At 42.7% G+C, this 25,112-nt stretch overlaps 1 protein-coding gene across 2 annotated transcripts in view; it reads right to left on the reverse strand.

Moving 5' to 3' along the window:
- The window catches only part of Osbpl10 (oxysterol binding protein like 10), a 266,818-nt gene that overhangs the window by 56,284 nt on the left and 185,422 nt on the right, over positions 1-25,112 (reverse strand). For both annotated transcript variants that reach the window (XM_027932423.3, XM_027932422.3), the window contains 2 exons: positions 18,086-18,296; positions 7,390-7,544 (listed from right to left, as the gene is read on the reverse strand). In XM_027932423.3, coding sequence (XP_027788224.1) covers positions 7,390-7,544; positions 18,086-18,296 — 366 coding nt within the window. The remainder of the gene's footprint in view (positions 1-7,389; positions 7,545-18,085; positions 18,297-25,112) is intronic.

The raw sequence follows: 25,112 nt of genomic DNA on the forward strand, positions 1-25,112 counted from the left end.
GGTAATAAAGAAATGTCAAATTCAGTTGTCAATCAAGGTGCCAATCAACCCCAGATCCACCTAAGGGAAAAAGATGAGAACTAGCATAGCTGAATAAAAGCAATCTCTACTGTGTAGACAGGGCCTCGAGCTAGTTGGCAGCTCAACTTCCTTTGCTCTCCTCCAAAGAGAGCTTTCAGTTTCAATGAACTTGTGCCTTGCCTGCAACTTCTCATGTGTCATTTTTCTTTGGGTCATCGAGAGTCTAGATCTGAGACTCCCTTGGGAGGTCCTCTTCTAGAGCGCTAGTAACAGCATTTAAGTGGAATGCCCTAGTGGATCTTCTAAAAGGTTATGATGAGTTCCATTAAGAACCACCACCATCTAGTACCCGTTAGTGCTCAAGGCCAATGGCTACAAATGGACCAACTGAGAAGAGCATCCTTTTCCTGGAGAGCTCCAGACCACTGGCCATTAGTGACTCTCATCACAACAGCATGTGTCAGCCATAATCCACCCAATATGTTAACTTCTGTCAGGGTTAATGGAACACTAATGAACACAGAATAAAGATGAGAATGAGACCAAAGCATGCACTTAGTCATGGACACTACCAGTAGATATCATTCACATTCAAATACTTAAATATTTCAGTCTCCAAAAAGGAATGAGACATGTGATCTGTCCTCAAAGAATGATCTATGAGATGAAATGACCACGTTAGAAAAATCTTGGGGGCAGTGAGGGAAGATTTGATGGTACAGTGGACACTGTCACCACCCCAAAGCCATCACTGCTTCTGCCTTGCTAACACAAACTCAATCCTGAGCTCTCTGGGATCCACGTCAGTTTTTATCCCAGGCAAAGTGCACTCCTCCACAACAAGGGAGGGGGACTCATGGGAATCCTGTCACTCACTAGCAGCCACAGGTTCTAGGTAGCATGTGAGCCAGTTTGGGCTGTGAAATAACAGGGGAAGGGTATTGGGAGCTTCCCTCCCCAGTAAAGTGTCTTAGAAGGAGCCCCCATCTCTTCCTCTTCCGAAGGGTACATCAACATGGAAATGCAACACTTGGAATTATATTCACAAGTATGCAACCACGAAGCAACCAGCATAGGATAAAAGCCAAAAGGGATGATGGAAAAAGCTGTCTTCAAAGCCATCACAATTGGTGGCACCAAACCCAAAACCACCTGCTATCACAATTCTTGAGAAAGTTAAATTCATCGCTGCTTGAGCTACTAATTGCTGGGTTTTACATTTTTTTGCAGCTAAAAGAATCTGTCCAATATAGGAGGTGGTTTAGTATAAAGGGCACCAACTTGGAAGAAATTCCAATATCAATTTCATCTCTATCACTGACTTGTGTGTGTGGCGAGTTAGCCACTTGACCCCCTAAATCTTGTTATAAGATTTAGTGATTCAAAGACCATGACTCAGAGAACCTGGGGAAAAGATGTCACTAAACTGTTGATGGAATGAGGGGTAGTAGGGGAAGGGTAACCTACTTATAACAAATTTTAAGTATAATGCAAGTGTTTCCTAATATTGTTAAATTCTGTGAGGAAAATCAACAAAAGGATTTTCAATCATTGTAAGATAGTGACAGTTCCCTCACTCCATGGTCAAACTGTTGACAACCAATAAGTACATTAAGTGTTTTGAACAAACCTATAAGAGAGATAATTTTTTAACACATTTTCAAAGGGATTAAAATATATATATCTCATGTTTTTAAATATATCAACATCCCAAGCCTCATACATCCTTGACACCTAATTATACAGTCATATGTCATGGAAGTGAAGAATAAGGAGGTGATAATAGGTTTGAGAGGATCGTACTAGCCGGTTTGAACTTGAAGCTACAGGACTTCAAGTTGAGGGTTTGGGGTGTGTTTGTTTTGGGGGGGTTTTTTGGGTGGGACTAGGGATTGAACTTAGGGTCACACGACCACTGAGCCACATCCCCAGCCCTATTTTGTATTTTATTTAAAGACAGGGTCTGCATTGCTTAATGGCTCACCATTGCTGAAGCTGGCTTTGAACTCTCAATCCTCCTGCCTCAGGCTCCCAAGCCTCTGGGATTACAGGCGTGCGCCACCGTAGCTGGCTCAAATTGACAGTTTTATGTCAATTAAAAAGTCCAGTACTAAAATGACAGTTCAACCAAAAGGAAAATCCTTCTTGGGGTAGCATTCAGCAAAGTATTTTTTATCAATTCCCCTTCCTTTATTCTTAAAACAATTTTCCTCCCTTGCAGAAGAGGAGATTCTACCTCATTTGAAAACTCAATTATGCAATTTTCTAACCAAAGTCTAACTGGCTAGTGTACATGCTGATCCAGTGCTCTGTACAGATGGACATTATGAGAGGTCCCTCTAAACCTGCTAGATCTGCAGGCATGGGGCTGTGGTCTCTTGATAGCGTTGCTGGCACTGTAATCCAAATGCTCAACTGGGCAAAGTTCCTCTCTGGAACAATCAATGCAGGGGTTGGTCAGAGTGGACACTGATCCAGAGCACAAGCTGCAGTGGATATTAAGAGTACTGGTTCTCCTAAGGCCAGGGAAGATGTCTGGACACCAAATATTTGTTTCAAATAATTGACACCTTTTCGTCACTGTTCTTTTACCACCTTCTCCACGAAGGATTTGATGAAAGATTTTTTTAAAGTTATCCAGATGGGCTGGTGATGGAGCTCAGTGGTAGAGGACTTGCCTAGCATGCCTGAGACCTGGGTTCCATCCCAAGTTGATCCCCCTTGTTCTGGGGCTTCAGCCTCTTGGACTGCACAGCTAGTCACACTTCCTCCAACCTGCAGGAGGCCACTGTGGACTCTCCAGCTTCTGGTCGTGTAAGCCAACTTAATAAGCCCCCCTTTTATTAAAATTTAATTGTACTTCCTGGGGCTGGGGCTGAGCAGTAGCGCACTTGCCTGGCGTGTGCAGGCACTGGGTTTGATTCTCAACACCACATAAATAAAAATAATGATCTACCAACAACCAAAAAAATTAATATGTAAAAAAAAATATATATACACTTTCTATTGATTCTGTTCCTGTAGAGAGCCATGACTAATACAATGGGTGAACTGCAGATGCACCATGCTAATCAAGGAGGCCCACTCCAAGGGCTGCAAGCCACAGGATTCCATTCCCATGACTTCCAGGAAATACAAAACTATAGGGACAGAAAAAGATCAGTGGTTTCCAAGGGCTAAAGGAAAAGAAATGAGTGACAAGGGACATGAGGGAATTCTGAGGTAAAAGAACCACTCCATAGTTTGTTAAAACTGATAAACTGCATTTTTAACAGTGAGTTACATTATTATGAATTATCTCAATAAATATAAATTTTTTTTTAAAGTTAGGATCTGTCCTTCAGATATGTCCTCCAGGAAGGTGAGTACGAATGTCACATGTGAGGTGCCACTCAGGATGGGGCTCTGGGTAGCACTGCGCTTTCACCAAGAGCCCAACCAGCTCTGATAGAGTGCTAGAAACAGAACCCACTTAGGGATTCCAACAGAAAGGAACGTGATAAGGGAACTCGGTGCTTACAGAATCACTGAAAGGGATGGAGAAGCCAGGGGTCCCCTAGAGTTTTAAATTCAAGGACACACCATTGTGGACAGCCATTAGGAAGCTCCAACCACAGCCAACATAGCAGCTTCTCACACCCAGGCAGGTGAGACTCCGCCCCCAGAGCAATGCGTCTCACATCATCTCTGAATACTCAGGCCTCCAGGACCTTGTCTGCCAGCAGCACCAGCAGAAGGAACTTGGTCTTAAAGTTAGAAACCCACTCACTGTAAGAAAGTCAGGTTTCCAATCCCTCCAATCAAGAGGGTGGAAAGATCGGCATGCTATAGTGATGCAGCCATATCAGTGTTTATAGCCACTCAATTCATAATAGCTAAGCTATGGAGCCAACCTAGGTGCCCTTCAACAGATGAATGGATAAAAAAAAAATGTAGTGCATACACACATTGAAATATTACTCAGCCATAAAGAAATTATGGCATTTGCCAGTAAATGAATGGAACTGGAGAATATCATGCTAAGTAAAATAAACCAATCCCAAAAAACCAAAGGTTGAATGTTCTGATAAGCAGATGCTAACACAATAGAGGGGGAGGGAAGTATAGAAGTTCACTGGATTAGATAAAGGGGAAAAAAGGGTGGGGGGATAGGAATGACAGTATAATGAATTGAACGTAACTTTCCTATGTTCATATATGGATACATGACCAGTGTATCATGTCTAACCACAAAAATGGGAAGTTATACTCCATGTATACATGATGTCAAAATGCATACTGTCATGTACAACTAAACAAATTTTTTTTTTTAAATAAGAGGATGAAGCTCTGGGTGGTGGTGCATGCCTATAATTCCAACAGTTTGGGAGGCCCAAATAGGAGGATCACGAGTTCAAAGCCAGCGTCAGCAAAAGCAAGGTGCTAAGCACTCAGTGAGACCCTGTCTCTAAATAAAATTCAAAATAAGGCTGGAGATGTGGCTCAGTGGTCAAGTGCCCTTGAGTTCAATCCCCAGTACCTAAAAAACTTTTCCAATGGCGTTACAGAGTTGGACAACTGTTCTACTAATGGAAGAAACCAAAGTCCTATGTCATTCCGTTATGGAAACATATTTCACGTTCATATTTAGTTCTAGCCCCAGAATAAAACGTTAAGATTACTGCATTCAATAACAGAGTTGACCACAGCTCCTTTCTAATTTACATATTTAATACACACTGTTCATCAAGCTTTTGTTCTGTTAAGAATCAAGCAAACCAAGTTTAAAAACACTGTTTTCCCAATGTAGGTTATTTAATGGTGAGCCAGAACCAGCAGAGGGGAGGTATCTTTTGCATCTTAATTGTTACCCCTCCAAAGAACTAAAACATGGATCAAAATGATGAACCAGAAGAAAATAATTTAGCTAAAATATAATAACTACAGTTCTATTCTTAAAATTAGTTCCCTATGGATGGCTCACATAAGTAACAATATTCTCTATACAAAAAGGGTTCAGTAATCTAAGGAATTTTCAGCCTTTAGGAATTTCACTTCATTCCTTATTTCTGCAGAGTGTAAGGAAGGGAGACTATGGAGACAGTCCTTTGTGTGTGCAAGGGGAAGCGTACTGGGGATTGAACCCAGAGGGCTTTTACCATTCAGTCACATCCCCAGCCCATTTTTGAGACAGGGTCTTGCTAAGGTGCTTAGGGCCTATGCTAAGTTACTGAGGCTGGCTTTGAACTTGCAATCCTCCTGCCTCAGTCCCTTGAGTTGCTGGGATTACAGGCATGTACCACTGTGCCCAGCACATTTTCCTTTTTTCTGACAAGAAAAACTACTGGATAAATTTTGCTAAGCTTCTTCAAATATGAAGACCAAAAAAAAAAAAAAAAAAAGGTGGGGGGCGCGGCAAGACCAAGCACCTAAAAAGAAAAATAGCATCCAAACAACAGTAGCTGTTTGGGTTTAGAAATCCGACTATCAGAATTGTCATTAGCAAAAATGAGGGAACTCTTTGCAAAAGAACTCTAATTATCCCTTCTCAGGAAACCATCAAAACACCATCATACCCGTGAGTCTCTCACTGCTAGAAGGAATCGTTGAATGCTATCTTACATTGCTTGACAAAGGAATAAAGGGCAGCAACAACCACCACCACAAATTAATTACTATTCCTAACTTAATGGAAAACGCTTTTCTCCTTTAGGATATTTATTAAAAGTTGAACTTGGGAGCTAGTTATTTCTGATGAATAATTACATGCTATCCTCTGCCAATGCTACTGACGGGCACAGCAAAGTAGGCAATAATTTTAGGTAAAAACAACAGACCTGGCCTCTCAACACCCAAGGGTCGAAGAACCATCAGAAGAAAGCAGGAGAAACATTGAGGAAATGCAGAGCAGGGAATATCACCAGCCCCAACAAGTATGTTTATCAGGTCGTAGCCCATTAGGTTTCGCCCAAGGATGGTACTGGGGATGAGGAACTAAAAGATGATCGATCACTAAAGATCTAATATCTTCCTACTCTACTCCTCCAATTTCTCACTAAAGTGAGCCTTTAAATATGTTAATTATGGTATGAAACACCCCCCCCACCCAAGTTCTTTTTTGGGGGAGGAGAATGAAAGATATTGTTTTTTTTTTCCAAATGCTTTAACATTCAGTCACCCCATCCTCAAATGCCAACCCACCCAGTCTCCAAAATGAGACAGCAAGCCTCCTGCCATTCACACTCACCCACCTACCTTGCAATTCACTTAAACATCAGCTATATGGGTTTTTCAGCCTGAAACTCCTTGCACAGTTACAAGCCAAATACCTTTCAAAATCCACACTCGCTACTTGCTCCGCACTCCGGCTAAGGTCCCTTGAAGAAGCTAATGAAACATTTGTAGACAGACTGATACTGCCTTTGTGACAGCCATGCTACTAGGTCACAGCCAGAGAATATAATCACATGAAGCCTGGGGGGGGGGGGGGGAGTTCAATGGATAACCAGGACTATTTGATGGAAGAAACTCCAGCAGGACTTTCCACCTTATAACAGATATTGTGAAGTGTCTCATCATTTTCAGGCTAAAAATGATTTTGATTTAAGTAACCCACCTCTAACAAATGGTTTAAAGTGGGTCTCAGTCTCTAGAACCGGGCTATCTCAAAATCAAATGTGCATCGCAGGAAAAACGAAACCCAAATCCACTCAGGACACAGAGTGAAACTGGCAAAAGGAATCACTGCATTTGGCTTCCTTCCACCTGCCCCGAGAGTCAAGAGTTAGGAGAGCCAGCCGTGATGACAGATGGCGACGGTGTGGAGCCTGGGGGAGCCTCGCTGGTGGTCAGGATCTGCAGGGGCTGCTCCTCTATGACCAGGCAGGCACTCATCCTCTGCAGTCTGCACCCAGGCCATGGCTCAACACCTCCCCCGAGCTTCCACCACCACCCACGACCCAGGCTTGGTTCAGTAGCATGCAGGAATCGAGCATGTGAGGCAGGAGCTTGGATCAGCACAAACCACACAAAGAAGCCATTATTTGGGGGAGCGACACAATATATTGTAACTGCTCCCATCAAGTCAATAGGCATTGTTTATCATGGGTCTGTTAGGATTTCTCCCACTTGAAGTTAGAAGGACTCCCATTTCAATGAAAATAGGAGATTCCTCACGGATAGGATCACAATTCACCCACGGCAACTGCCAGACACCACAGGAGAGTGCCAGGCTCTGCACAGAGCTGATTTTGTCTCTGGGCAATTCTTCCGTTTGGTAATTTGTCTCCTCTTAACAAAGATGAGCAAGTTACAAATATAATCACTAGATTTCTGAACAAGCAATAGATACCACAAGCCATGAATGCACTAAGAGGACAGCTCGCTTACCTCTGGCTCTGGCGGGAAAGTTTGTTCATCTTCAGTGGAGTTTGGTAAAACGGCCCAGGTTATGTTGGCACTGGCTGATGGCAAAGAACCAAGTGTCCCATTTTTCAGCTGCTCTGTGGAATGTGACTTGGGCCCGTGCCATCCCAGGACGTTCTCTGAAATAAAGACCTAGAATGATGCCAAGTATTGAAAGTATCCAAATGAAACGTTTATAACTTGTGAAATAGCGCTACCTCACCTGCTTAAAATGGACCCAGGGTGGCACAGGGTGAGGTTTGTTTGGAATGAGGCACCACGACGGAGAGATTGTGATCGTGTAATTACCAGCTCATTTCTGTTTAATACCAGGATCAGAATCAATTTGTTTTTCTTCCAAACTCTGAGCAGAAACATTTGTTTTACCAACACCAGATAAAGACGTTTTTCTTATGCATTTTTTCAAATATATATATATACACATACACATACACACACACATTTTGTGTGTGGGCTAGAGATTGAACCCAGGGCCTTGTGCATGTAAGGAAAGCATTCTGAGCTATATCCCCAGTCCCTATATTTTTAAATATTTATGATAAAAGCCAGAGGTCAGATTTCATCAAAGAGGCCACTCTGTGGTTTAAATGCCATTGGCCATAATCATCATGGCTTAGAAAACATGCCTGTGGTTGGTTTCAAAACACTGTCCCGGTCATCAGACATGGCCCATGTACCGCACGTGGCAGAAAGCCCCATCACTCAGGATCAACATCTTTTCTAACAAGAATTTTTACAAACACCTTTCTGGTAAACCAAGAGCATTTTTACAACCTCCTTCAACCTCTTAGAGGAGCAAGGAAAGACTTTCTTCAATAGTATTTTTTAAGGGCCATGTGTTAGTACAGACTATTTTTCTATGCTCATTAAGGGGACAGGAGTAGCCAGAGACAGGCTTCTTTTTTTTTTAATTTTTTATTGTTGGCTGTTCAAAACATTACATAGTTCTTGATATATCATATTTCACACTTTGATTCAAGTGGGTTATGAGCTCCCATTTTTACCCCATATACAGATAGAGACAGGCTTCTTTACCCCTAAGCAACTCCACCATGAGAATGAAGAGGCCTCCCCCTCAGCTGGTTTGCACTCTGGAGGTTGTCCTCTGTGGAGGATCATGGGTAAATGAGAAGAGAGGCTGAAATAGAGACTCACCCATGTCGAGTTAGACCTTAACCTTTCAGGACCCTGGGAAATTTTTAGGCAGAGGAATGATATGATCTAACTTCTATTGTAATAGGATAATTTAGATACTGTTTAGAATGGGGAAAAGCCCTTAAATATAACAAAGGGGACAGCAAAGATTTTGCTGTGGGGAAAATGATGACTGGTGTTATTTATTTACGTGTATGTTATCACTGACTCCTCCTGTAATTTCTTCTGGTAAATTAAATATATACTATTACAAAAAAAAAAAAAAACCCTCAACCTTTCAGGGTCTCAGGTGTTCCATTCCTAAAGCAATCATATTCTGTAAAGCCCTTGGGCTGGAGTTACTCATAGAAAAATTTACAAGTATCCCAAACTTTTAACACCCCCAGGGAATCTGGTTGGCGGAAGCAAAATAATGGGGCAGGTGAAGGGCTGTGGTGTGCATACACACGTGTGTTGACCTGTGCAGTACTATCCATCCCAAGAATATTTTTATGCCCAAAAAAAGGTCTTTTTAATGTCAAGTATTGGATCACATAACTCTGCTGCTTAAGACTCAAGTGATTTCCCACTACAACTGAAATAAAATCCAAACTGTCTGGCTTTCCTCTCTAGCCAGAAAGCCTACCAGCCTCACTCATTCCCCTCTCCCTGTGCCACTAAGCTCCAGCCACACTGGTACTTTTTCATTCTTCGAATGAGCCAAGTTCATTACAGTCTTAAAGCCATCATACATGCTGTTCCTTCATTCAGCCCTGCTGCAGGCAGGAGGTGGTCTTGTGGGTCAACTCAGCATCGCTTGCTCAGAGAGGCCTGCTAGGACCCTTCCAGCCATAGGAGAGCTGTCCTATGGCTGCTGACTCTCTTCACAGGACTCGCTCATCTACTTCTGTTATTTTCTCTCCTTTCTGGAATGCCAGCTCCTTGAGAGCAGAGACAACAGTGCCCTGGGCTCATGGCTGTGATTCCAGTACCTAAACATGATCTAGCAGAGTACGTGCCTGCTATATATTTGATGAATGACTGAGTGACTGTTCAGACATTCAGAAAGCAAATTTCACCAAGAGTAAATTCCATAACCACCTAAAAATAGAAAAATTTTAAACAGCAGAAAGTAGAATTTGGTGCTGGGGCTAGAGAGTGGGTGGGAAGAGGAGGGAGTCACTGTTTGATGGATACAGAGCTTCTGTTTTGCAAAACGAAAGAGCACTGGAGATCAGTTGCATAACAGTGTGAATGTATTAACGCTACCAATATGCTCACACAAAAATGGTTAAGATGGCACATTTTACTAACCTTTCTTCCCTCATGTGGTACTGGGGATGGAACCCAGGGTCTTGCTCATGTAAGGCAAGCACTCTTACCAACTGAGCTATATCCCCAACCCAACTACTATTTTTTAAAGGACAAAAAAAAAAAAAAAAAAAAAGGAGGGGGACGTAATCCATACAGCAGCCCATGAAGTCATTTAAAAACAGGTAAAAACTCCAAATACTAAGCCACAAGGCTACAGGTAGAAGATCAGAACATAAGAGGAATCTCTAGAAATAATGGAGTCAGACTAAGAAAAACAAGCCAGGATTTGAACCACCAGAACTTACCATAAAAGGAGGGACACTTCTTACCTGTCCTTCTGGCCGACTCCAGCCTCAGAGACCCAGAATTGGGTTCAGACCTTAAATACCAGACAGCTATTCCACAAATTTAGGAGTACTATCTTAGAATTTATTTTGTCACACAAGTAGAAAACAATCTTTTGAACAAGTTAGGAAATCTTAAGAAGCATGAGGGGTGGGGATTAGATCTGCTTAAATACTCAGGAAACTGTTCTTCATTACTCTAATACCCCAATTCTGTCCTTCCCTCTCCTTCATAACCATCATCCAGAGATGGCAATCAGGACACAAAGGGGTGGTGGTGCACTGCAGCCTGGGATAGATGAAACCAGGGCATCATGGGTAAAAGCAGCAGTGCATGCTGGGAATGTATTTTCTATGTGTATTCTATGGATTCTAAAGGCTTAAGAACAAGTGAATGAGAACAGGAAAAAAAAGCCCATCTCAAACCAGTCTAACTGCTCTTTGACTTGTTTGGGGAATGAAGTAGAAAAGTTACAAAATGAAGTGAATGAAAAGGACTGTACAGAGCTAGGGAAAAGAAATATCCTCAAGAAGCCTTAGAGAAAGACTACTTCTGAAATTTCTAATAATGTAAAGTGTCAGAAAACACCAGGAAAGGTGTATCCTCAGCACAATACAGAATAAAGCAGCCTCTGTGAAACAAGAACAGAGGGAGTCAGAAGAAAACAGGCTGAGGTAAAAGGATGGATGCATCAAGGAGTTACGAAAAGGAGATGAAATCAGCATTCACAGTGAAGATTAACACTAGCATCAGGAAAAATTAGAATCAAAATCTATAATAGAATGTCAAATAAGCAGGGCATTTAGATAAGGAAAGTCTACTCAGGCACAAGTCCAAAGGACACAGACAACAGTCATGCACAGGAAACAATAGAGAAGATAAAGAACAAAGAGACCAGACCAATGAAACAGGGTAAAAAAAAAAAATAAATAAATTAAACAAGCAAAGAAATGCGTCCTGAGGTGCACAGAGCACTGTAGGGCTGTGGAAAGGATCTACCACATTCTGGCAAAAATTAATGGGAAGAAATTCATACCTAGATATAGTTTGGCGATGCTTTGTAAGCTTTTCATTACTAAAACTTGAAAGACATACAAAAGTGGACAGAATGGTATAATGAATCTCCAACTTGGGAAGTTTGGCAACATTTTTGCACTAAATCAAAAATCAAGAGATAGGCTGTAGCTCAGTGGCAAAGCACTTGCCTAGCATGTATGAGGCACTGGGTTCAATCCTTAGCACCACATAAAAATTAACCAATAAAGGCATTCTGTCCATTTACAACTACAATTTTTTTTAAATCTAGAGAAATTTTCCATCATATAGGCAGAAAAATTAGAGCTGCCTTAAAGTGGAAAACATTAGGCGAGTCTTGAATTCCACTAAAATGCTAAATGCCAGGAGATAAACAGGACAACACAAATAAAAATAAACAGACTTGTAATGGGGTAGAGGTTGGGGGTTTGTGGTCATTTCCTGCCCAGTTATCATTACCGTGGTAAAAATGGCCAACTTTTGAGCTCTTGCTAACCACTGAGGATAACTGTACTCAATTGTATAAAATCAGCTACTGCTAATGGCGACCCCATGAGGTAAGTACTACTACACCCTCTTGGCAGATGAAGAAACAGGCATAAGAGCTGGAAAGTGTTGTGAGTCAAAATTCCACACAGGTAATCTGGCCCCATCCTCCTGCACTCCTTATGCTTCTCGATGTCACTGTGAAGACCCACAAGTGATTCTGCCTTCTTGGAGGAAGAACTACTGAAGACACTTACCAACAGACAAAGAAAAGCAGAATGTGGCTCAACAGGGAGAGAGATACAAAAGTACCAGTGGTCAGCAAGGAACCCAGTAAGGGCACAGCATGGGACGGGCCAAGACTAGAGTCAGGCAAATAAGAGACGCCCAGTATCAAAGTATAAAGAGCACCAAGTAATGCAGTAATGAAAGCAAATGGTAATTTTAACACATTTTTTTTTAAATGGAAAAATAACGGGAGGCTTCAGTCAGATATGGCCTCACTTGCCTATCCCTAACCCCCACTCTGTTGCAGGATTCTGTCTGCTATGAACTGAATTTTATGTCCCCCTAAATTCACAAGCTGGAGTCCTAAATTCCAGCATGACTGGATTGGAGATGGGCCTTTACAGAAGCAATCAAGGTTTTATGGGAGGTTGTGAGGGAAGAACCCAATCCATTAAGATTCATATCCTTAGATGGAGAAAACCAAGCTCGCTCTCCACCCACACAGACCCAGAAAGGCCGTGTGAAGGTAGCAAACCAGGAAGAGAGCCTCTACCAGAAACCAAACTGGATGCAACTTGGATCCCTTACATCCAGAACTGTGAGATGAATTTCTGTTGTTCAAGCCTCCCAGGCTATCGTTTTTGTTATAGTGGTCCAAACTGCTCAGGACACAGTCTTCATTGTAAGATTTTAATATTCTGTTCATCTTGGGTTGTTTTAGCATTAATTTTAGCTTTAAAATGTCTTGCACTAAAGCATTATTTACTTATGGAGATTTTTGGAACCCCTTAAATTCTGCCCTCAAGGAGAACGTCTTGCTCATCCATGTCCCAGCCTTGGACCTGTGAATAATTTTCTGACCAAGGCTATATAACTCAGTATCACAGTCAAAATTTTAAAAGAATTAATCATCACACATTATGTAAACAGCATACTAATATTAAAATATTCACAGTAAAGCAGTTGCCTGGCAAGCATGAGGCCCTGGGTTCAATCCTTAGCACTGCCAAAACAAAAAAATAGTAACAACAATAGCCTATATATTCTAGCACCAAAGATTTAGGAAGTGGATTGGGAAAGTAGAGGAAGTTAAAGTATACCCCGTCTTCATCATGAAGGAGTCAAAACGTAGCATGTCATCCTTGACTTTAATGACTATAAAAATACCAGGTAAAGGTTTGTGAATCTTAATGCAACTACTATGTGTGTGTGTGTGTGTGTACATGCACAGATATAATATTTTCCCCAAAATGCTAAAGTAAAGTAAAAGAAATACAAGCCATATAGCAAAATAAGGGGAAAGAAGATTAAAAAAAAAAAAAAGCAAAGGAAAAACACCAACCAGTCATTAAGGGCAAAGGTTTGACTGCAGAATTCTTTAGAGCTACAAAGCCTTCACCCAGAAGCCTGTGACAGGTGCTGTCTCCTGGAAGGCCCTCCCTCTTCCTGCAGCACAGGGACTGCTAACCTCCTCGGGTTCAGTAAACACAAAAGGAATTTCTAAAATAGAAGGAAACTGACATCTATAAGTGTGAAACCACAAGGCACAGCTGTGATGGAAAACCAGGGCATTAGTACCCAATTGCTTTCTTACGGAGAAGTTGATAACAAAAAACACTCTCAAGTTTTTGAATTTTGTTTTAAATCCACCCATCTGAGATATTCTACAATACTAGTTTTTCCTCTTCTCCCATTGTCTTGTTTACTGCAGGAATTATCACATTTCTCTCTTGGCTTATAATCATAAAGAAAGGTAGTAGACTGCACGGAGTTATTAATTTTCACAACCAGTTAAAGGTGTTGGGAAAGAAGTGGTCAGAGGGGCCGGGTGCAATGGGGCACACCTGTAATCCCAGCAGCTCAGGAGGCCGAGGCAGGAGAATTGAAAGTTCAAAGCCAGCCTCAGCAAAAGCGAGGTGCTGAGCAACTCAGTGAGACCCTGTCTCTAAAATACAAAATAGGGCTGGGGATGTGGCTCAGTGACCCCAAGTTTAATCGCCGGTACCCCTAACCCTGCCACCGGAAAAAAAAAAAAAGTGACAAGAGGAAACCTAAAACGCAAAGGAAGGCTCTGGGTGTTAGAAAAGAGATTAAAAATGAAAAAAAAAAAAAATAGAGCAAACAGAGAAGGAGCAAATAACCAGAAAAACCAAGGAGCGTGTGTATAATAGTTGCGACCCTCTGCCAAATCTCACCACCCGAGGTTCAATGCAACCGACTTATTAACTGACAATTCCCCACAAAACTTACAAGGGAATAAAAGTTTGGAGGATAAGTTAAGAAAAGCTTATTAATTTCTGCTCTGGGTCTCTCTTCAATTAAATGTTCCTTCATCTATGCCCAGGGGCAAGTGTGCCCTCCACTGTCCTCTGCCCACACTCCACTGTTGAACTCCAGTGTTGTCTCCCAAGTGTGCACCCCATCATGCTTGTTAATGCCCAGCTCCCCCTGACACTGCACGTTCCTGGTTACAGGTATCTACTCTGAATTTGACTTCTGTTCCCTGGGCTAAAACCTACATGCCAATAACCCTGCAGAAGACATGGTCCTCTGCACTCCCTGTGACTTCAAAGGTGCAGCTCTCTCTCATGCCAGCCCTCCTGGCTCTGCATGTGTGGAGGCACACATCCGGGCTGGGAAAACAGACTCCCTATCCCTGGTCACCTAGGCCTTTCCCCATCATCAAGCTGCTGAGGCAGAGTTAGCAGGAAGGGCTAGAGCACTGCTTAAACCTGGATCAAAAAGCCAAATTACTTCATTAATTTTCATTACAAACTTCTCAGTAAACAGAAGCTTTTCAGACTCAGCAGATTCTAAAGATAACATCAGAGACAGGTCCGGTCCGGGAGCCAAATGCAGGAGGGAGGCAGATGCATACGAAAGTATTTTCAGGTTTCGATCCAGTTGCTCAGGGTGCCGGAAACTGCTTGAGCATCAGGGAGCCACACTCTAGACAAAGGTTCCCAAGACAACGTATTTCCCAGGCGACAATGAAATGCTACAGAAGATGAAATACAAGATGGCTTTTTTTTGGTACCAGCAATTGAACCCAGGGGTGTTTAACCAGTGAACTGCCTCCCTAGCACAAACACACTCCCTTTTTAAATTTTATTAGAGACAGGGTCCGAGTTGCTTAGGGCCTTGCTAAGTTGCTGAAGCTGGCTTTGAACTCAAGATCCTCCTGCCTCAACCTCACGAGCCACTGGGATTACAGGTGTACACCACTATGCCCAGCTGCAAATTCACTTTTAATCCAGAAAAGAGGCAGAAGATAAAAAAATAGGGCAGGAGTCAGGAATCAGTTCAAGCAAGAACAACCCGTTTGGATATCTGATGAGCTGCAAGAACTCTGGGCCTCGCTGCCCACTGAACTGAACCCCCCAATACCGCCCCCCAGTTTCACTATAATGAGATTTTGATGCCCATCAACCAGGCTGGCACTTCTAAGACATAAGTATGCTTTTGTCAATGTGTATCAGGCAGCCGCAGCTACCATCAACTTGGAGAACCCCAAGACAGTAAATAAACACACTTTGTGATAACACTCAGGAGGTTACCAAATTCTCTCAATTTGCTGGGCTTCAGAGTCTGGAATTACGTTTTAATTTGGGGCAACTAGGATGACTTGGATACAAGAAATAATTTTCCCTCCACAATTTGTGGAATAAATTTAAGTAAACACACATAGATTGTTTTAAACTAAAGAACTATATTGTGTTATAAGGCACCAGAACTCTTAAGAGTCAAGCCAAGCATGGTGGTGCATGCCTGTGATCCTAGCAACTTGGGAGGCTGAGGCAGGAGGATTTCAAGTTCAAGGCCAGCTTCAGCAACTTAGCACAGACCTAAGCAACTTAGGGAGACCCTGTCTCAAAAATTAAGAAGGGCTGGGGATATGGCTCAGTGCTTTATGTCAATCTCTAGTACCCCACCCCCCCCCAAAAAAAAGGGGGATGAGGGGAGGACTAGAGACAAATTAGTCATTGTTATGCTTCAGAGTCCCTATACTCCAACTTTTTGCCACATTTCTGGATGAAAATGGACCAAAAGAAGGGAAAATGGGCAAATGGTGTGTGTGGGGGGGTGGAAGACATGAAGGATGACACTTTATATGGCATAATCTCATGGATACTGCTCACCCTCCCCTTCTCCCACATTGCTACACTCTCAACCTGTCTGAAATTGTATCATCTGTGCCTTGTCCCTTTAAGTCCTTAACACCAGAGACCCATGGAAAATCAGAAGGAAAAAAAAAGTTTGCTAGAAACTGGTCCTAAAGAAATATTTTAAGGGATTTATTTCAGGAATAAGAAAATGGTACACATTCACATTTATTAATCAAAGATTCTCAGAATGAGCCCATCGGGTTGCAGAGCCTAGAAGTTACAAGACAGGGTCAAAGAGACCATCGACACATCCAGGCTAACCCTGAACCTGTGCCCAAGCCCCAGTGAGAATCACCAAACCTCCATTCAGATCAGAAAGTATCAAGGAGTCTGGCTGAGGCCTCCTCATTCAACTCTTTCAAACTGATAAGGGAGAGGAAAGGGAGGAAACCAGGTTTGAATTCCTTCACTCTGCTCCCAAACTCACACTGATCTACCCCAAGACTGAATCCTACACCAGAGCTTTTTCCTCCTGTTCCTAAAGAACGCCAGGGAAAAACATGGCAAATTTAGTAGGATCTGTTGATTAGGGAATAGAAGTATATTCATGTTGTTTCAACAATTTTGATCTTAGGCTGTCTATATAGGGCAGTATCCTTTTTTAAAGGAAATACACGGTAGTATTTGAGAAGGGTTATCACTTTTGCAACCTGGTTTTAAAAAATCCATATGCTTCATATTCAGAGAGAGATGATAAAGAAGCAAATGTCATAAAATGCATCATTTGAAGAATTTGTAGAGGGATGTATGAGAATTTTTCCATACTATTCTTGCAACTTTTTTGAATTCTAGAATTATTTTTTAAAAATAAACATATCAGCCCCGAGAGAACTGTGATGCAAGACACTGTTTCCAGCCCCAGTTTGGAGGGCCCAGGACGGGGTGGGGTGGGGTCTGCCACAGAGTGAGGAGCCTGTGACTTGTCTTGGCTCTGCCACGCAACTGGGGGGCCCTGGGAAGTCACTTAACTGCCCTGATCCTCAGCATCTCATCCAAAAGACGGACGCAAAAACTTCTTTGTAAAGCTTTCAGAAACCAGGAAGCGAAGGCCCAACACAGGTAGGACCACAACTCATTTAATGGCAGTGGGTGTCGGTCACATAAAGAAATTCAAATTTCTCAGTCTCTGAAAAACCAACTGTGCCTTTTAATCTTCCATGGAATGGAGGACAAAGGGCACTTGAGGAAAGCTTGAGATAGGAAGACCAGCACTCACAGCAACTTTACTATTCATCACCTATGCTAGCTTATCTCCTCATTAATGGACAGACCCTTATGCAAAACCTCAATAAGGTATCTCTTGTTCTGTTAATAAGACTTGATTATGTGTGTCATGAAGAAGGCTCAAGCTATTTTGACATTTTTAAATTTACTTATCACACACATCTTTATGTCTGCTTATTGATTAATAAGGTCCCCCTCCAAAAGGACTGAGGCATCTCAAGGAAACACCATGGTCTCTGGATAAAGAACTAGAAATGCTTCTGGTCCATACTCCAGAGAGATCCCTAAGGGGACATGGACAAGGATGTTGCTACAGGGGGGTGAGCAGAGCATAGAGCTGGAGGCTGCGTGTGTCGGTCAGCAACATTGGGTGGTGAACCTGGTGGTCAGACATCATGGAAATAGGGACCAGAGGGTGCACAGGGATGGATCTTAAAGACAGATGCCAAGTGCCAAGCTCACAAGTGGAACAAGACATACAGTATGAGGCCAGAGAGTCTGTGGGGTGGCCCACAGTGCTCATGCAACATGTTAAATTATTCATAGGATGTTATGTTCTAGTTTGTTTAAGGAAAAAAATTCCAAACTGGGAGGGAGTGAGAGGGAAGAATGGAGACATATGGGATAAAAGGAGAGCTGGGTGGACAGTGGAGAAAGGGGGGCATATGCATGCACACACACAGGCTGGGCAGCCTCATCCCAAACAAGGTAACGCCCCGGGGTCTTACCTGAGGGCCCTGGCTTATGGCTGGATGGGCCCACCTGGTGCACGCTCTGCTGTAGCAAGTTGAGGCACTCCCCGAGGCAGCTGAGGGTGGCCGCAGAGGTAGCTTTCAGGAGCAGCAAGTCCTGGTCCAAGGCAGTGAGGGGGCCAGAGCCCGGCAGGGACTCAATGGCATGCACCAGGTTCTTCTGCTGCCCTTCCACCTGGTTCATCATCTACAAAATGGAGAGGACAGCACAGAGTGAGGTGCGGAAGTTCTCCTTTCTGCACGCTGGAGAGCCAGCGCCCAGTGAACTGGGGAGACCAAGGCCAGACCGACTCAGAGCGCTGCACATACATTAGTCCTTTGCCAAGATATGCAAGCCTGGGAGAAGTCAGTCCAGGTAAATCTAATCAACGGCACTCTGGCTGAAAGAGAAACTTAGGACATCAGAGATGAAAGGGAGCACAGGGCCAACTGAGCTGGTCATGTTACAGATCTTCAGTAGGAAATCCATAAGAAATAAAATAAGAGCCCAAGTCCTGTGCTCATTTTCGGCATTCTTTAACAGAGGGTTACAGGAGCATTGGGCACACTGTGGCTTTCCCTCCAGCTCCAATTCTTCACTCCTTGACAGTCCTATTTCAGGGTAAAGAAATGAAAGCGAGGGGCTGGGGCTGTATAGGTCAGTGGCAGAGCACTTGCCCAGCATGTGTGAGGCACTGGGTTTGATCAGCAGCAGCACATAAAAATATGCTGTCCATCTACCAAAATAAAAAGAATGCAAGTGAAATCTGGAGCTGGTATTTGTATGAGCACAATCTTAGCAAAATCATTCCACTCTCCAAAACTGCCACACACCATGTGGCTTTCTGCATCACCATGGGAGATGACAGAAAGGAAAACCAGGAATGTTAGACCCGGCCCTACATCACAGCTTACTATGTGACTTGGCTTCAAGTCCTAAGCTTATCGTAAGGCTCAGTCTAATTGAGTCTTTGAATTGGAAAAAAAAAAAAATCAAGGACAAAGAAATCCAAGGAGAGCTAGAAAGGGACTTTAATGGTTATGGTGTGAAGTTCATGCCCCTCATGTTTTACAACTTATCTCATTAAACAAGATGATGTGCATAAAGTACTCAGCACCGTATCTGGCACGTAATTAGTTGTCCTGAGAAGTGAAGGAGCTGCCCAAGGTCACAGAGCTGGTTGGCCTCCTGTTTTCAGGGCTTCATTCAAGTTTTTCTACAAAAGCCATCCTTAATTTGGAGCAACATCTCCAATTTTGTCATTGTCAACTCCAGGATCCTTGTCACCAACATGATGTCACCAGCTAGAAGCAGCAATAATTCTATAAGGATCACTGAACTTGGACCCAAAACTCCTTCCATGCTTAGCCTCTTGGGTGGAGGAGGGAGCCCTGCTATTTTTTATCATTTGGTGTAGTCACTGACTTTAAAAAAAAATAGAAGTTCTTCCCTTGCAAGCCTGTTTATCAACACAGGTGTCATTGCATCAAAATGATTTCTTAAAGGTCAGTGTTAATAAGTATGCTGCACAGACATGGCTTGAAGTGTTCTCATCTTACTGTGCACACCCACTATCTGGTCCTGTGAAATTCATTTATTTATTTATTGCAGATTACACAGGGTATATCTAGCCATTCTGGCTCCTACAATAACATCTAGAGCATAGGAGGGGCACAACAGTATTCATTTGTCCTTCAGATTTTTTGGGGGGAAAAAAAAAAATCACCTTCTCAAGAAACCTTCCCAAACCACCTCATTTCAAACTGTACCAGGAGCTTGGGCTCCAAACCTCCTTACTGGTTTTAGTTTTCTCCATAGCATTTATCACTTTCCAACTTAGACTTATTATGTTCACTTCCGCTAGTGTGAAAAAAGGAATCATTATCTGTGCTGTGCACTGAAGCCCAAGTTCAATAAATATCTATTGAATGAATAAGCCAAGATCTTACTATTCTCTTAAGTATAAGAGAATCCATTCACGGCACCAAGTCCACAGAAACCATTATACTCAAAAAGCATAAGAGTATTAAAGATTTAGTAAAAACAAGACCTTTGTTATCAGTTTAAGCTTGCCAAGAAATATTGCCTGGTTAAGTTTGATTTCAAGAAGATAAAATGTCTGTGTATTCACAGATAGTCAAGTGTATGTATAACTGCTAACAGTTAAGAAAAAGTGGATTTCAAGCTATTTGTAGGAGTCAGCATCTTCTGTAAATACTTACCATAAAACCTTGTCTTAGAAAGATGATGGGTTGAGAAAAAGAACATAATGATGAAACGCATAATAGATTATGGTTTTGACTATTATGAACGATGCCATAATGCTTAAGAGAATAGGTGAGTAAAATCAAGCCATTAACTGTGGAATATATTCATTTTTAATCAAAAAACTAACTATATTCCAATTATATAGTATGAATAAATTCTTGTTATTTCACAAGCAAAAGCTATTATGTAAATTTGAGGTAATAAAAACACAGAATTGGCTCATGGAGTGTTCTCTTCTATTGCAACAGAGGCACACGTCCAGAGATGGATCTGGACCAGCTCGCCCAAAATTCATTCAACAGTATTTACTGAGAGCCTATGGCCTGTGCCACAGCAGAATGGCCTTTTAGAAAAGGCATGTGAATATAGCAATGGGGTAGTTTTAGCAGTTACAATGACAGGGGTCGGGGTGGCGGGGAAATGCTGGCCCCAAGTGGGTGGGGGCCAGGAGTGCTCACAAGTCGGCTCAGATATACAACAGTGCTTGCTGCCAGCATAGGATGGCTGCACACACCTCTGTAATCTCAGCCACTTGGGAGGCTGAGGCAGGAGGATCACAAGTTCAAGGTCAGCCTGGGCAACTTTCTGAGAGCCTGTCTGAAAAATTAAAAATAAGGAGTAGGGATGTAGCTCAGTGGCAGAGTGCCACACAGTTTAATGCCCAATATGGGGTGGGAGGAAGAATTTTGGTGCCTGAAATGCCAGCAGTGCCCACTTGAGTAACTCTCTGCGAGAGACCAATAACCAAGCACCTTATGGTTTACAACATCTTTCTTGGTAAACTGAGCTGAGCATATTGATTGGCATGCTGTGGTACACATCTCCTCAAAATGATTTTTCTCTGCTTCTCCTGTGAGATGTGAAACAGAACTCTGTTTTTTCTTTGGGGGGGGGGAGGCAAGGTAGAGAGTGCTGGGTACCCTTCCGCTGAGTTATATCCCAGTTTTTTTTGGAGAGGGCACTGAGATTTGAACCCAGAGGCACTCAACCACTGAGCCACATGTCCAGCCCTTTATTTTTGGAAATGGCATCATTAAATTGCTGAGGCTGGCCTTAAACTTGGAATCCTCCTGCCTCAGCCTCCTAAGCTGCTAAGATTACAGGCATACATCGTACCCAGCTATCCCAGTCCTTTCTAAGATAGGGTGACCTCAAACTTATGATCCTCCTGCTTCAGCCTCCCAAGTAGCTGGGATTATCAGTGTGTGCCACCACACCCAGCCACAACTCTAGTTTTTAATGACAATCAATGCCCATCTTCACTTTATATATTATTATATATATTAACCTTATCAGACTCCAAAAGAAATTTAATGAACCCTTAAAGAAATGTAGGCTTCCTGGTCTACATGTATGCCACATTTATTCTTGCTCACATTTGCTCAGACTGGGAGGTACTGATGAAGAGGATTCATTAGACTTTGGAAGAACAAGTTTTAATTATTTCTAGATCTAATTTTAATTAAGCTGAATGTGGTACTCAAAGGCTGTATGCACCCAAAATACCCAGAGCAAATTCCAAGAGGCTCCTTTCCCACTTTCAAGGTACCTACAGGCTTAGCAACAAAGAGCTAAGCACAGCCCTTCACTGCTAAGCACAGTGAACTACAGCCCTCAACAAAAATGTTGAATTTCCTGCTTCACTCAGGTAAGTTCCAAATCAGAGCCTCACATACTTCCTCCAAGGCACATCAGCATTTTTCAGCCACAGTGTTGAACAGAGCAAGCAGAGACTTCATTTTCTTTCTGGCATTTGGCTTCCACAGTCAAGGGTGCCAACATCTTGTAACGTAACCCAGGCACACAAATGAGGCCCCCAATTCAATGTCAAAGATACAACCTCAGTGTTGATACTCAGAAGGTGTGAGAAACTAAATGTAGGTCAAGTTGAACTTCATAGATAAGGAAACTTTCAAAATGAGCAAACCTCACAGGGAGCGGGGAGAAGACGTTCTGGCCCGTTTCCCACAGCACAGACAACAGCACGTGCATTACAAAATAAGACCACAGGAGTGAACAAGTGGAGATTAAAGACGCCGAAATCAAGATGCAAAGGCCAGCACTCCAAGACAGCTGGCTCAACGAGTTTAAACCTTCTCATAGAACCAAAGGAGATAGCAAAGGGGAAAGGGCCTCCTTTGTTCTGACTTGCCCAAGGGGCAAATCTTGGTGCAGGTTTTAGAGGGATCTGAGAAGTCCAGTTATGACAGGCTGGATGTCACCAAATACAGGCTGGGTTGCTCATCCATATGTCTAGAAGATCAGGAATAAGGAACCTTAGATTAGATTCCTAATCCTGTATTTAGGAGCCTCTGTGAGCTTTCTGGTTCCTGCAGTAACTCTTTGCCATCCATGTTGTTTGGAAGTAGAACAATGCATGAAAGTCCGAGGTGGCTTTGGTTGGGCACTTCTCCTTAGTCTGGTGGAATTTCTGAATCCCAGCCAAGTCTCCCCTCCGGGCCATGGGGGAAGGTCTGTGGATAATCTACCTGACCAAAGTACTTAGCTTAAAAGCTTTTTTTTTTTTTTTTAAAGCCATGTTTTAAGAACTAAAACCACATGCACTCACCCCAATGTAGCTTACTGTTTTTAGTAAAGACTTTCCTATTTCACTAACATCATAAGCATTATTTTACTCTTCCAGGAGACTGCCCCAGAAATGTTTTGATGATTACATTAACTTCTTGAGCATTCCTCAACTCTTTTTAGGGAACAACAGTTTGTACATTAAAACTCTTTGATTTGCCTCAAAATCCTTGCCTAGTTTCCACCAGTTCCGAATTGCTATATCTAGGTCACTACTTAATCCTAATGAAGTCCCCAATTGGAAACGAAACTTCCAATTCTCCATATTCTGACCTTGCCTTCCTCCCTCAGAGACATTGCAACACCCTGCAGAGATAGTGCTCTTTGAAAGATAAAATCAACTCTGTCTTATCAACTAACTGTACTGTCAGCATTCCACCCTGCAAGGGCCAGAATTCTCCAAACCTCTGTGCCGGGCTTCTACACCTGACATTCAAGCCCAACACTTCCCAGACTGTGCCTCTTGTTCTATCTCCTGGAACAACATGTATCTGGAATGACTAGCTACCAAGAGCAGCTTATGGACAGAGTCCTGCATACCCTGGAAAAACTACTTCCCATATCCCCAAACACAACCCTGTATAGATCAGCCCCAAACATCTTGTAACTCCCCAGTATTTCTCAAGCCTGCTGAAGTGAGTGGAGAAAGAAAAACCCCATCTAGGGCACAGATCTTCAAAACCCACCTTTCTGAGCAGGGTTAAGAGCATGACAGTTGCAATAAGGGACAAGATGATCAGGAGAAAAGGGGTCCAACTCCAAAGCAGGAAGGATTCTAGCTAAACAGATGAGGCTATGCCCAAAGAATTATCAAAGATAAGAAAGAGGAGACAACTGATATAAGGAATACACCACTCTATGCTATGAATTAAAGGAAACAAAAAGGGTAAATAAGGGGGGAAAAGGGTTTTAGGTCTTCAATGAGCTTTCTTCAGGGTTCAGCAAACTTCTGTAAAGGGCCCAAGAATAAATATTTCAGTCTTTGCAAGCCCTGTGGTCTCTGTGATGACTTCTCAGCTTGGTAAGAGTAGCCTGAAAGCAGCCAGATAGTGCATACAGGCATAGCTGTGCTCCAATTCAACTAACACGTGCTTTGTTCCAGTTTTAATGTCAGATAATTATTTCCCCTCATTCAAACCGATTTTCCCGATTCTTGAGGTGACTGGTGATTTTCAATTGTGTCCCAGGCATTTTGGTTATCAGATTAGGAGACTTGGGGTCCTATCTGAATTTCCCTAAGCTGGCACTCACATATTTAGGGTTAGCACAGGTCCTGGCCTGTGTTTATAGGTTGTGGTTTCAATGACAAATGAATTTCAGAGCTGTTGTGGTCTGCTTGGTTATTTCCTACCTCGGCAGCCTCCACTGGTCCCAGCTGACATTGCCTAAGGGACAGAGGACACTTCCCTAATTTGATGCCTGCAGTCTCAGTGGGGAAAGGGTCTCTAGCCTTCAGGGACAGGTGCTGGCTTTGGCAGGATCACCTGGCAGGTGGTTCCAGCTGCATCCTGTCCCCCCTCTGAGTAGGGAGGGCTGTCTCCAGTCTGAAGTCATTTTTTAAGCCTCAGGACTTTCCTTTCAAAGGTGTCTATGTGCACACATCCTCATTTCACTTCCAAGTTGAAGGCTGCTTCATAAGCTATCAAACTGGCAAGCTGCATTCATCTATTTGCTAACAGAATCTATTCTTCCTTTCAGAAACTTGTCAGGAGAGCAGCATTCATCATTTCCAGGTGTTGCACTATCTTCTAGATTCACACCCCATTGGCTGTGGACTTCACGGGGTCATTCCTGAGGCTGACCATTACTAAATGACTTGAGCCACGACCCCAGATTTCTCTGTCCACCCCATGCCTGGGAGGCAGGGCAGGCTACTGGCATTTTTAAAGTTCAATATTTTGACAGCTGGCCTTTATCATGAGATGAGGGGGACAGAAATTAAATAGTGGTGGAAATCCTAGTCCAGAGACACAAGACTTCTGAAGTTTGTTCTGGTCTCTATAGTTTATAATGAGTATGCTGAACATTACCGAGAAGTTTCAGTGCTGTTTATAAATGAACCCACGCTGTTGAGGGTGTTCTGAATTGTATATGTACACACATAAAAGTACTTTCTGAAAAGTGATCTGTCCGTTTCTTAAAAATGTACCTATCATTTCTCACCTTCAG

The sequence above is a fragment of the Marmota flaviventris genome, chromosome 1 (genome assembly GCF_047511675.1).
Source record: "Marmota flaviventris isolate mMarFla1 chromosome 1, mMarFla1.hap1, whole genome shotgun sequence".
In the NCBI taxonomy this organism is placed as follows: Eukaryota; Metazoa; Chordata; class Mammalia; order Rodentia; family Sciuridae; genus Marmota; species Marmota flaviventris.